The sequence below is a fragment of the Phragmites australis genome, chromosome 1 (assembly GCF_958298935.1).
Source record: "Phragmites australis chromosome 1, lpPhrAust1.1, whole genome shotgun sequence".
Lineage (NCBI taxonomy): Eukaryota > Viridiplantae > Streptophyta > Magnoliopsida > Poales > Poaceae > Phragmites > Phragmites australis.
Window position 1 is genome coordinate 14,750,567 of NC_084921.1, and position 13,225 is coordinate 14,763,791.

The 13,225-nt window shown below is 45.2% G+C and overlaps 1 protein-coding gene, 1 long non-coding RNA gene and 1 pseudogene across 3 annotated transcripts; 1 reads left to right on the forward strand and 2 right to left on the reverse strand.

The window, feature by feature from the left end:
- Positions 1-2,306: 2,306 nt before the first annotated feature.
- On the reverse strand, positions 2,307-4,920 carry LOC133887982 (2-oxoglutarate-dependent dioxygenase 11-like). 2 transcript variants are annotated; one of them, XM_062328057.1, is made up of 4 exons: positions 4,436-4,920; positions 3,950-4,200; positions 3,501-3,828; positions 2,307-2,711 (listed from the first exon to the last, which is right to left on the reverse strand). In XM_062328057.1, exons 1-4 carry the CDS (start codon positions 4,679-4,681, stop codon positions 2,466-2,468), a joined length of 1,071 nt encoding a protein of 356 aa, XP_062184041.1. In that variant the 5' UTR covers positions 4,682-4,920; the 3' UTR covers positions 2,307-2,465. The 2 variants fall into 2 exon arrangements, with proteins under 2 accessions (XP_062184041.1, XP_062184031.1); XM_062328047.1 differs by having other exon boundaries at positions 3,950-4,230.
- Positions 4,921-6,664: 1,744 nt separating this feature from the next.
- Positions 6,665-10,035, reverse strand: LOC133910803 (uncharacterized). The gene is made up of 2 exons (XR_009908554.1): positions 8,957-10,035; positions 6,665-8,481 (listed from the first exon to the last, which is right to left on the reverse strand). It is a non-coding gene; the product is annotated as an uncharacterized LOC133910803 (long non-coding RNA).
- An 814-nt stretch (positions 10,036-10,849) lies between these two features.
- On the forward strand, positions 10,850-12,301 carry LOC133887991 (probable pectinesterase 29; annotated as a pseudogene).
- Positions 12,302-13,225: the final 924 nt, after the last annotated feature.

A 13,225-nucleotide genomic window follows, 5' to 3' on the forward strand; every position in this document is an offset into this window, starting at 1 on the left:
CGTAAAAATTCTCTCTTCTATAATGACCGACTCCCGAGCCTGTCAAGGAATATGCACGGATGATGATAACACTTTTTTCTAATTAAAAAGAAAGACACACGCATAGTATGCATATCACACTCATATCACACGCGAATGTGACTGTTATCACACTGACTATGCTAAAACGGCGTATAAAAAAGCATAATCAGCTTCGTTCTCTTTGTTTTATTTTTTTCATCTAAATCCTAATATTGTCTCAAGAGGATAAGGAGAACTGGAGAAGTCAAATAAATCTATAGGATGGTTGTTCAACTCAAGCACTCCAATTAATTAATTGCTTGGCTGGTCATTGTGCCAGACTGCCAGTCAAAATGTATTGCCCGTAGACGAAATCGCCATGGCTCTCATCGACAAATTAAATATTCATGTGCAGATCTGGGCGGGTGCGAGATCACTTTCAGGCATAAACTTGTCCATTTTAGAAAACCAATACGCTCCAATACAGAGAGCAAGCTTCCATTTTCAAAAAACTGACAGACGGCTAGGTTGAGAGCCCACAGTCCACAGACAACTGCGATGAGTTCAAATGGGCACTCTTAAGTCGCTTTATGTAAAATGAATTATATAAATATTTATTGGAATTAGAGATATATGATTCATCAACTATCCGTATGAAAGATGACTCGAGATTTTATATAGGTTCAAGCCACCCTTAGAATAATGATTCTCCATCTTCTGTTACTGTGATTCATCTTAAAAGAAGATAATTTGATGAGGATGTGTCCTAGATCTATTTTTATGAATCTCGGTAAGTCCTCTCATGTTCTAAATCATGAAACTCTTTGTTGGATAAATCTAATTGTGTCTTAAATATATTGTGGATTTCAATCAATGGTTTGTTTCTGCTTGTATCCGACCCGTATTGCATATATTTTCATCTTTGTGTGTGGCTTGTCCTGGCCTCCTTTCTTCTCTCTTGAAGTACCTGATCCCCTCCTTATATAGTTGGGTCAAAAAGGCATAGCATATTTGGAGTCTCGAACGCACCCTTATCAGATTGTGTTATCTATAGGATTTTTTTCTATCTATAGATAGTTTATGTGTGAAACACGATGAACTATCTATAATATTCGTACATACCTTATTTACCTCATGGCGGTTATTAATCCTACCGTATGAGGTAATAGATATATATACAATGGTACCCTACTTAGGATATATTATATTTTTAGTAATTCTTTAATTATTCATTATGAAATCCTAATCAATTAATAATTTATCGTATTTGAATTTTTTTACCTAGAATAATGTATAGATATCCAATTTTTAGTTTTTGTCACAAGTATCATCTTAGAAGACTCGAGCAGAATGCACGAAACTGGAATGAAGCATTTTTTTTCTTGTTTTGCTCACTTAAAAATAGTCTGCTGTTTTCTTCCCACATCGTCTCCAAATCCCGACCTACCTCTCTGTCTCTCAGTGAGGTTGCTTGCAGTCTTCTTTGCCCTCCTTTTGTTTTACTTCCTAGGGTTTTGTGACACCGATTTTGGGGTGGAGGAGGAGCAGTAGCCATTGAGGGTTGGCTCTTAGTGTTGGTTGGCTTTGTTTCGGAATGAATTGAAGAAGACATGAGCCATGGTAATGAAGCACCCAGGGTAGCAGATTCACGATATAAAAGTAAGGAGTGATAAATTTGGGTGGTATTAAATTTAACTGTTGCGCCTTCAGTGGTACATATCTAGGGATCTTCCTATGCTACCAAACCAAAAAAAAAAAAAAATCCTTATTCCATAGTGCACACTGCTGGTGGATGCTCACTTTCAGTAACAAGTGATATTTTGGACATTTCAGCTGCCTTAAAACTTGTACCACAAAACAAACCGTAATTTTGCAGAAGAAATTTGCAAAATGAATAAATGATACAATTGTACCATAGAACGCATCATAACAAGGAGAGGACTAAATCGATTCGGCTGAGGCAAAATAGTGACAACTAATTCCGTTAGACTCAAGCGGACAGGGTAGACTCAAGCGGACAGGGTAGTAAGTAATTGAACTGTGGGATCTTTCGGTGGTAAAGTGTACCGAATTCTTTCTTTTTTTTTTTAAAGCCTATTTAATTTGTCATAGCCCTGGTCTTTATTGGAGATTATAAATAGGCTAACTCTACCTATAGAGCAACCGAACAAAAATTCCGAGCTCAGCACCAAACCCAGGACCGAGAGAATCGAACCAAATGACCCTCCCAACGGAATGAAAAAAAATAACAAAAGTGTACCGAATTCACTTATGTGGTAAATAACTGAACACATAATCTTTGGGTGTTATGAAATCAATTTTTGCATTCATTTTATCATGCATCCATCACAAAGTTCTTTTTTTATTTTTCAAAGGTAATCGACACATCATTAACCGGAGGACAGGGTTGCGTGTGGTTGATCCATCCGACATTTCATTTTCGCTGCTGGGAAATCGGAAGCCAACTAAATCTTGTAGTAGTCGAGGTGGTTCCTTCGTCCATCGAGCTTCTTCGAGAAGAAGCGCTTCATGAAATCCGCGTGGCTCACCGATTTGTACCGCGCCACGCCGCCGTCTTTCACGAGCTCCGGCAGAGGGCCGACCGTTGTGTCGCGGCACGGCTGATGGAACATCGCCGCCGAGATGCGCTCTTTGTCCGGGTGTACCACGGCCCTGTGCTCCACGCTTCTGTATCTCCCGTTGCTTAGGATCTGCAAATAGCAATAGCTCACGGGTAAAAATTCAAAATTAGACGATATACATAAGTGTATTTATCGAAATTGATAACATGTTATCGTATTTACACATTTAGCATTCGTATTCGGTGTATTATTTACTGAAAATAGATTTTTGGTACATCGTACATCGAAAAACCCATATTCGGTATACCGTGTGACGAATACGGCACTATAACCCGTATTCGGCACACCGTGTGCCGAATATCAACTATATTCGGCACATAGAGTGTCGAATACGGGCTACAGTGCTGTATTCGTCACGGTGTGCCAAATATGACCGTGTGCCGAATTAGTGACCCCACGACAGGTAAATGCCATATTCGGCACACCGTGTGTCGAATACGGCACTGTAGCCCGTATTCGGCACACAATATGCCGAACACGGTTGATATTCGGTACATGGTGTGCCGAATATAGCACTATAGTCCATATTCGATACACGATGTGCCGAATATGACTGGGTACGTGATTTTTCGATATACGGTGTATCGAAATTCCATTTTGATAAATAATATATCAAATATGAATACTAAAATTGTAAATACGACAACATATTACCTATTTCAGCAAACACACTCATATATATATTGCCTAATTTTGAATATTTATCTAGCTCGCCACGTACGAGTTTAGTGTTCAGTGTAGACACGCGGTGACTACCGCCCCCGGTGCAATAATTTACATGTGGTTCAGGACATCGATTCGGTTTTTCCTTGTACGCAAACCTTCGGCCACTAAATGATGCACTATATCTGTGCTTACCTCCAGTATATCGCCGACGTTGACCAAGAATGCGCCGTCGAGAGGGTCGACGGCGAGCCACCTGCCATCGTCTCTCCTGACCTGCAGGCCCTGCACGTCGTTGACGTGGAGCAGAAGCGTCAGGCCGCACGCGTCGGTGTGCGGCGACAGGCCGAGCACCTCGCCGGCCCGCATGCACGATGGGTAGTAGCTCACCCTCATGGCCTGGGGCAGGCCCCCGAACATCTCCAGGAGGCGCTCCGGCTCCACGCCCATTTCCACGGCCATGAACCGCAGCAAGCACGACACCACGTTGGCCGCCTCGGCCGAGTACCGATCCACTGAGCTCCTGCACATCATCGAAAGTGAATAACCACGGTCGACGCAAAAGGCGTGCTGCGTGCATGGTCAGGACTCAGGAGGGATCAGAGAAACGGAGTGGGCGGCCGGCGCACACCATGGGTCACGACCTGAAAGACGGAGGCTGGGCGGGCCAGAACCTCATGTCCCGTGACTCCGCGGGACGGACCATGAGGTAGATCATGTCCGACCAGTCCAGCTTTTGCGTCTCGGAGACGACGAAGGCCTGACCGTACCCCTCGAGGCCGGACTCCGGTACTTGTGCGTACACCTTCTTGGCTTCGAGCGGGAGCTTGAAGAACTCGGCTATGTCTCTCCTCACGTCCTGGATCGCCTCATCCGGCACCCCATGGTTGATGAGCTGCATCTCGTTTGCGAGTGACACCAACAACTTAACAATTCCCATTTGGAAAGCATGGATTTCGTCAGAATTTCATAGTAAACAACTCTATTCCTCGAGGCTCGGCAAATTTCTCGCATTCTGAACGGAGCCTAAATCATCCTAGTACTAACTTGAGAAGATGGTCAAAACATGTGCAGAATATAATGGATGCACCATGAACCACCAGCTTGTGGTTATCGGCGTCTTCACGTACCTGAAAGAAACCCCAGTGCTGACAGGCAGACCCGAGGTTCGCGAGCTCCTCTTCAAACGACCGCGGGTCAAGCAACCTGCTGAGATCGACGACTGGGATCGCGCAGCCGGCGACGACCTCCTTGGCGCTGACCTCCTCCGTCCGGACGTACCGTTCAGGCACCTGCTCGCCTGATCCGTTCCAAGTCTGCGCGAGCGCCTGCACGTTCGGCACCGGCAGAGACGTTCCTGTTTTCGCGTGCGCCATCGATGATTTGGTTCCTCTCCTTATTCCTGCTTCACTTGGCGGATGATTCTTGTTCTGATGAATAATGAGCCCCCTTAAGGGTTGGGGATATGTACTGAACTGACCTACTGGTGATCTGGTGATGCTGAAATGTACTTGCTCTTTCTCTCCCTCTTTGTCTGTTATTTTGCAATAAAAAATCCTAATCAGTCAATCTTTATTGGAGGGTTGGTCAAGCACTCGAGCTAAAATTATTGCCGCAATGCACTACCGTAGACAAAATTGTCATGGCCCTCCCATTAAAACAATGCTGTATGTGCACGACTGTCGTTTTTTATTGGAGGACAGGTGAAACGCCACTTTCGAGATAAGTTCATTTTAGAAGAACAACTTCAATTCTTTCCTCACAAAAATGTTGTTCCAACATGGGTAGTGTTCTAGGTATAAAAAATGTATATTGTTCAATTCTTTACTCACAAAAATAGTTCAGACTCCCATCCTGATCAATATTCTTTTTTTAGACGAAGGGATAAAATTTATTCTAGCTTCTGCATAGAGTTATGCACGTAGCCGTTTATTATGACAAAGTTTGACATAACACATGACATTTCGAATAAATTATAAAAAAACAAGAGAATACTTGACATTGGCCGGTCCATGTCAAGATCGAAGTCTATTACTAAACCGCCAATCAAATCGGGCATAAATCTCCATCAATATTTTTTCTAATCTTCGACATGCATCCTTTATAAGAGACTAATTTTTTATCTTCTGTAGTAAAGACTAATACTGAATCTAGTGTGTGCCCCTAAAAAGAACATGCATGAAAGAATGTACTTTTGTTTTGTCAAATACTGCATCATTTCGACCTAACTAAATAGCCAACAAATAGCACTAGCTCCAACCAAAACGTGGTTTATAAGTTTTGACTCATCCCATTAAGCCAGTTACCAAACTTATTGGAGATACTTGTTGGTAGATTTAAGCCAAACGTAACTTGAACAGCACACCAAATAAATTTAGCAGGACGACATTCAAAAAGTAGATGTTGTATTGTTTCCTCATGGTGACAGTAACAACATTTGGTACTATCTTCCTAACATCGTTGTGCTAAATTATCTTTGGTTAGGGTCTTTCCGTTAAAAAGAAACCATAAAAACACTTTAATTTTAGTGATAATTTTAGCTCCCAAAGATATAAGTTATTTGGAATGACAAATTCACTAATTACAGCTCTATACATCGATTGGACCGTGAATCTTCCATATTGATGTAAAGACCATTGAAACATATAATGATTATCATTAAACTGTATAAAAGCCAACTTAAAAAACAAGTCATTCCAAACAGTCTAAGTTATTTTGAATCAATGTTCTTCTGAAAATATATTTAGGGTCTGCAACCGTGACATACTTTCTTTATGCAATTTGAAATAAGGAAGGATACTGCCGTTTGAGAGGTGTTTGTTCAAGCTAAATATCCTCCTAAAATCTTATATGAGAATCACTATTAAGTTAAAGAAGGCTAAGAAAATTATGTTTGACTATCGTAAGACCAGTCCAAAACTTTGACACTGACACCGAATTGATGGTTCTTAGTTCTTACAATATTACGATATTGCCCTTCATCAAATGCCATGACGCCGACAGACGAGTAGGTTAAGGAAACTGTGAAGAGTTCCACTTAAGCCGCGTTACAAAAAATCATCCAAATTTCTTAAAATTCATCCAAGTACACGATATCACTAACGAAGCAACTTCTCTTCCTAAATGCCACCAGTCAAGTCACACCATTTGTCAACAATCGTTCAGAATAAAGCTTAAACCCTAATAGATCATATCAACTCGAGATAATTTACAAGACACGACTCTGCAAAGGGTAGTTTCTACAGTTTACAGGGCCAGGGGAACAAGATGAGGGGGCAAAGGTGAGGAGCATCTGCAAGACCAAAGGGCCATGGATCTCCAGCCTCTGCATCACTCCAGTGTCACAGCACAGCAGCACAAGCACAAGGTCATGACATTTATTTATTTTTTTTGCGAAAGGTGGATGGATATTCATTGAAGCATTGAACAGTACACCCTAGGTTTTACAAACAGGTCCTCAAGAAAGATAAAAATTACAACCAGAGGACACAAATACTCTGTCTTCCACCTTCTCAGTTCGCCGGTCACTGGAGCATTTCATGGTGACGAGAAGCACAAGCACTACCAGGACACACCAAAGACTCAAACATTGTTGATCAACGGCAGTAGAAGCATGCGACTAGGCACGGCTGAGGAGCTCTCGCATGCGAAGGAACGGGTGAAGAAATATCAGCCATCGTCTTCGTTGTCGTAGCAGAGTAGAACGCTGGCGCTGTCGAGCAACTCGACAGCCCAGATCCAAAAGCCAGCATCATCGATGAGGACAACGCTGGCGCTGTCGAGCAACTCGACAGCCCAGATCCAAAAGCCAGCATCATCGATGAGGACATCAGTGACCCAGAGCCCAATCCCAACCTAGGGGAAACAAGATCCATCCAGCTCCAACAGAAACGAGTTGAGAAAAGAAAACTCACACGAGAGACTATAAACCTTACGAAGCTGCCACCGGGGACTTCACCGCCGGAGGAGAAGACACCATAAACAGCTTGAAGGAACAACAACCTGTCGGACATCGCCAACGACGACTCCACTAGAAACCCCGGTCGCAACCCAAACAAACGCATCTTCAACAAGACAACTATTACCATATACCTCCCATGACCGCCATAGGAGAGGTTGGCGAGGCCGACAACCTCACCGGAGATGGCTTGGAAGAGCAAAAACCGATGGAACCATCATAGGGCCAACCAGACCTTAAAACTACACTAAACTAAACCTAATCCACAGACTAACACCAACTAAAACTACCTTATTAGAAGCTTCAGGCGTTGATCCACCCAATCTCCACCAACCCCGGTGCCCGCCGGCGTTGAGGAGATCGGCGGGATCGACGCCGAATTTCTAAAATCACCTTTTTCACATGGTGATCGTAGCAATGAAACTAGTATTGTACACCATATGAAGACATAATCTGCAAAGTCAAGAACTGATTAGCAAACCCATTCTCCACCACAGAAGATATTGTATAAATTTCAGCTACATAATGCGTCACTTAAACGATGCATGATTTATTTTACACAGTGTTATATCTATTGCACCTCAAAAATCAACCATTGCAACTAAAAGGTCATCAAGCCACAGTGAATCACTCGGACAAATTGGAGCAAACAAGATGGCACACGATGATTCAGTGAGGCGGGAATGCTATTGCAGACCTCAATGTGTGATGAGGTGGAGCAGCAACAACAATCATTGTGGCCTCCAATGTGTGAGAGATGGTCAGCGTGAAAAATTGTCATCTCGTTTGTGAGGCTAATTAGAACATGGCCTCAACCATTTTTCCACTCCTTGCCCCCTTCACAATTTCCTGCAAAATGGGTCATCATTTCCACTTACCATTTGATGCAACAAGTAGGCAAAAAAAAAAAAAACAGACTTGGTACAAAATTTATGTGACACAGCCTTAGCCTTGGCTCCTCAGCCGCACCCTTGTGCTACTCGCACCATACCATACGTGTTACTTATTAATGGTGTTTTCAAACAGGTACAAAGCAACAAAGCATAATTTAGATCTTGCTATGTGTTATTATACGAAGTTGAACTGAAATGAATGGAGTGACTGGAACTTAAAAATTGAGAAATAGGAAGGTACCTTAGGTTTGGTAATCATACAATAGAAACTTAGTACCATTGTCGCTGTAAGCCAGTTAGTAAGGAATTCTCACCCATACATTGTCTGAAGAATGCCAAAAAAAAAAAATCTATCTAAGCATAAGAAAGGTGGCAGCACCCAGAAAATTACATTTTTTATTTCCATATGAATTCAGCAGTCCTAAAACAAAGCAAATATCCGATTATGCCTATTGTTGTCAAAGAATAATGGATAATACAGGTAAGCAGTCCCTCTCAGCTGCATTGTGTGACACAAATCGTATTAAGGCCACATTAACTCACTGCAACATACTAACAACTAAATACACAAACTTTCCCATGATTCTCATGTAATCACAAGATCAGAGGTTTTACCTCGAAAACAAGTAATGGAACAACTGGTATTGATCAGCATCATAACTGTAATGATCTTAAATCATATAAACAAGACAAAAGGAATTTATAGAAAAGCAGAAACAGAAAGGCCAGATGCTGAGATAGTGAGATATATGGATTCCAGAGCAGGAGCAAGCATGCACAACCAGGCAAAAGAATCTCACCGGAGGCATAGACCAGCGAGGAGGCCGTGCGCGCCAGGTGGAGGCGGACGGCACCCTCACACCTGCGGAGCACTTCTGCCAGGCGGCCGAGCCCGATGAGCACAGCGGCGCGGTTGCCGCGGCATGAGGCGCTGTCGGGGCACAGTACCTCGCCATACCAGCCCTTCTTGTAGCACTCACTCCCGGCGCGAGTCACTTCCTGAAGACCACTACTGATGCCCGGCCGCGCCGACAGCTCGCCAGAGACATCGATGAGTTACTAAGGAATGGAGTGCCGGCGGCGTCAATGCTACTTCTTGCGGGAGCCGTGCCTCGGCCTCCGCCCCGCCGCGCATGATGCTGCCGCGACCTTAGTGCCCGGTGTTGAATCCGAGCACGATCGGGCTGGTGCGTGGCGGCTGCGGCGTAGCTGCCGCCCCCTCGACACGGCCAGACGAGAAGATATTTCCGGTGGGGGGTGCATTGGTCAGTGGCGAGCTCGCGGTGCTTCGCCCGCCGCATCCTCCCAAATCCCCAACCGCGATCGCAATTCGCATGGGGCAGATCGCGAATCGCCACGCCCTAGCAGCGGCGGATCGAGCAGCGCAGCGGCACGGTAGCGCGGCCCCACCCCACCCGAACCCAAGGAGACTGGAGTATCTCACCGTTCTGGAGGTAGGGCCCGTACTCCGTGGCGGTGAGATGCATCTTGACGTCGTCGAGGTTCTCGCACTGGCATAGGTTGTTGTAGTCGGCGGCGGTGAGGAGTCTCGAGCTCCCCCGCACGATACCTCCAGGAACCCATCGTGGATGTTGGAAGACAGCATACCGTACATCGTCGCCTCCAGCTCGTCGGAGATGCCTCAGCGAGTTGGGGGTTTCGGGGGAGGCAGTGCGGTGGCGGGGGAGAGGCGGCGCCGACGGGGCGTACTTGGGTGGGGAAGGAGGACGGGGGCAGCGAGGTGGGCGGGGAAGGATGACGAAGGGATAAGGTGGTCTTATTCTTCGGTTTTTTAGTTTCGCGGGGGTTTTTTCCTCATTTTTATTGGATTAATTAGATTCCTACCATTGCAAATTTATCTGCTCGGAAAGAATATCACTATAAATATTAAAATCGAGCTGATGCTATTACAATTTATCTCATATCATTACAATTTATTTCTTCTCTAAGATATACCAATATAAAGATTTTTAATCAATTACTCTTATCCTTCTTTCATCCTCTTCTCTCTCCCTTTTATCTTCGCGTGCTCTTTTGCTCATCTCTGATGTCACCTTCCCATGGCCGACGATAAGAGGTGATACCAACGAGCTACTCTGCCACTAAAATCAACAATAGGATTCAGTCATTCCATGGACGAACCTAACATGTGCCAGTGAGAGCACAGACTCCCACTCAGATTCTTATTTTTCAGTAGACTACAGTAGACTTAGTCTTTTTTCTTGAAATTGTAAAGTCTCAGTCACTAGTATACCCTACTCGATTTTTGGGCTAGGTTCGCCTCTGGCGCCACTCCAAGATCCAGCCGCCAAACGAACTCGGGCAATCATTTTCTTCGGATCCTGTTGTCATCAGCTCTCGTGGGGACTAAAATGATGTGGCAGCAGGGGCCATATTTGATGACCCACCGAGGAGAATCTCCGCCGACACAGATGTTGCCTACTTGGCGATGCAATATGCATCGACGCGAGAACACCTGGTCTTTGATCATAAGCACCGCTCGGCAACGATGAATACTAGATTGACGGAAGAGAAGAAGTGGTGTGAAAGTGTAAGGTAATAGGAAGAATAAGAACGAGGTAGGTAGGTCAAAAAAATCTTCATAATAGCATATCTCAAAATTTACTCGATTCTTCTTCTTCTGGCCACCATTTGGATCTCCCGTCTGTAGCTAGGTTAGTTTCTTCAGTGAGATGGAGCTCGGGCTATGGCCATTGGCTAAAATGGCCCTAGCCATTGGAGTCGCCGTGCTAGTTTCCATGGCCATACCTCGAGGTTGCGACGCTGCAGGGACCGTGGTGAGAAGCATCTATGTCAACCGGAACGGAAGCGCCGATTTCAAGTCCATCCAAGACGCCGTCGACTCTGTCCCGTACGGCAACGACCGGTGGATCCGAGTTCATGTCGCTGCGGGCGTCTACAAGTAAGTAATCCATGCATCCCTTGGGCTGTGCAGTTTAGATAAAAAAAAAGGTTCATTCTAGCTTTTGTTCTACATGGATTGTCACTGAAAAACCGACCATTATTATAGTAGCTATAGATGTCAGGCTTAATCCAAATTGCCTCCATTTTCATGTCAAGATTTTAACAATTTTGTTTATATCTATAAAAACGTCGACATTCTTTTGTTCATCGTGAAAGCAGAGGCTAATTTCGCTCTGTTTTTTGGTGCTATTGTCTCTGCATCCATGAAGTGAGAAGCTGAGCATACCTAGTAACAAGAGCTTCATCCTGCTGGAAGGCGAGGGGAGGCAGCAGACGTCGATCGAGTGGGCGGACCACGCCGGTGGGGACTCGGGCACCACCAGCTCCCCGACGTTCGCCGCGTACGCCACCGACTTCATGGCCCGCGACATCGCCTTCAAGGTCCGTCTCGTCGTCTCTGTGTCTATACTCTACCCTCTCCGGCCGTCACGCACGCACGGCTGTGGAGCTGCTGCCGCGCGCAGAACACGTACAACGGGGACGGGTCGATCGCGCCGGCGGTGGCGGCGCTGGTGGCGGGCGACCGGGCTTCGTTCTACGGGTGCGGCTTCGTGAGCATCCAGGACACCCTCTGCGACCTGGCGGGGAGGCACTACTACGAGAGCTGCTACATCGAGGGCGAGATGGACTTCATCTTCGGCAACGGCCAGTCCATCTTCCAGGGGTGCGAGATATCGACGGCGAGGACGCCGGTGTGGCTGGGGTTCGTCACGGCGCAGGGGCGGAGCAGCGAGGCGGACACGAGCGGGTTCGTGTTCAAGGAGTGCACGGTGGGGGTCGTGACGCCGGCGTACCTGGGCCGCGCGTGGCGGGGCTACGCCAGGGTCATCTTCTACCGGACGGCCATGTCCGGCGTCGTCGTCAGCCGGGGATGGGACGCCTGGAACTACAAGGGCAGAGAGTGAGTGGTGGCACGTTCGATTGGTCGGCGCCTAGTCTCTTGGCGATCTGATCGATCGATCGTTTGTTGTGCATGCATGCATGCAGGGGCACGCTGATGATGGTGGAGGCGGAGTGCACGGGGCAGGGGTCCAACCTGACGGGGCGGGTGCCGTGGACCAAGGCGCTGCCCGGCGACGAGCTCGTCAAGTTCGTCGACCTCTCCTACGTCTCCGCCGACGGCTGGCTTGACTCGCAGCCACGCTAGCGAGAATCAGTCTAGCGAGCAATATATATATATATGACGAGGCTATTCTACGCCTATACGTAGCTACTATTCGCGTTGCGCATATCCCGCAACCGTCAGTTACAATATGAAGAATTGCGAGTTACAACTTATTACGTAAACCAGTTACAACTCTGAATTACAACTCAGCCTCCAACATGCACCAAACAACATAAGCCAGTCAACCAGCTTGTACCACATCACCCATCATCCACCCGCCAGAGTGTTGCATGCAGAGAATCTTTTGTTAATTCGAATCGTTAAAATGCAATATCTCTAGAACCACAGATCTGATTCTCGATCTGTTTGATGCATATTGTTGGAAAAAATATGTTTAACAAAATAAGATCCATCAAGACTATATTTTAATGAAATTTTAAAATTATAATGTAGTTACATCCATATAGTTACAACATAGTGAACATCGCAGGTACAACATGATGAATTGTAGTATTCTTTAGTAGTGGTAAGCACTTTAGTTACAATATGGTGAACTCTTTAGTTACAACATGCTGAACACTACAGTTGCAACATAGTCAAGTATGAAAAAATAAAATCAAATTAATTGTATTATGTAACTAAAAACAGTTACAATATGATGAACACTACACTTACAACATGTTGAATAATCTAGTTACAACATGTATATAATTGTAACCGTTCTGTCTATTGTTGCAACTAATAGTTATAACCGTTCTATCTGTAGTTGCAATCACTCCAAATATAATTACAAATACAGTATACGACAAGTTGTAATTCGTGAGTTACTATTTTGTGCCTATGCATATGCTACACATCCGCTACGCATAGATACAGAATAGTAACACAATATATAGAGAGAGAGAGATTGTCGTCAATATCATGCGTCGAATCCCAGATGCAAACCCAGACAGAAAGGGTAACAGTTATAGTTAACTTC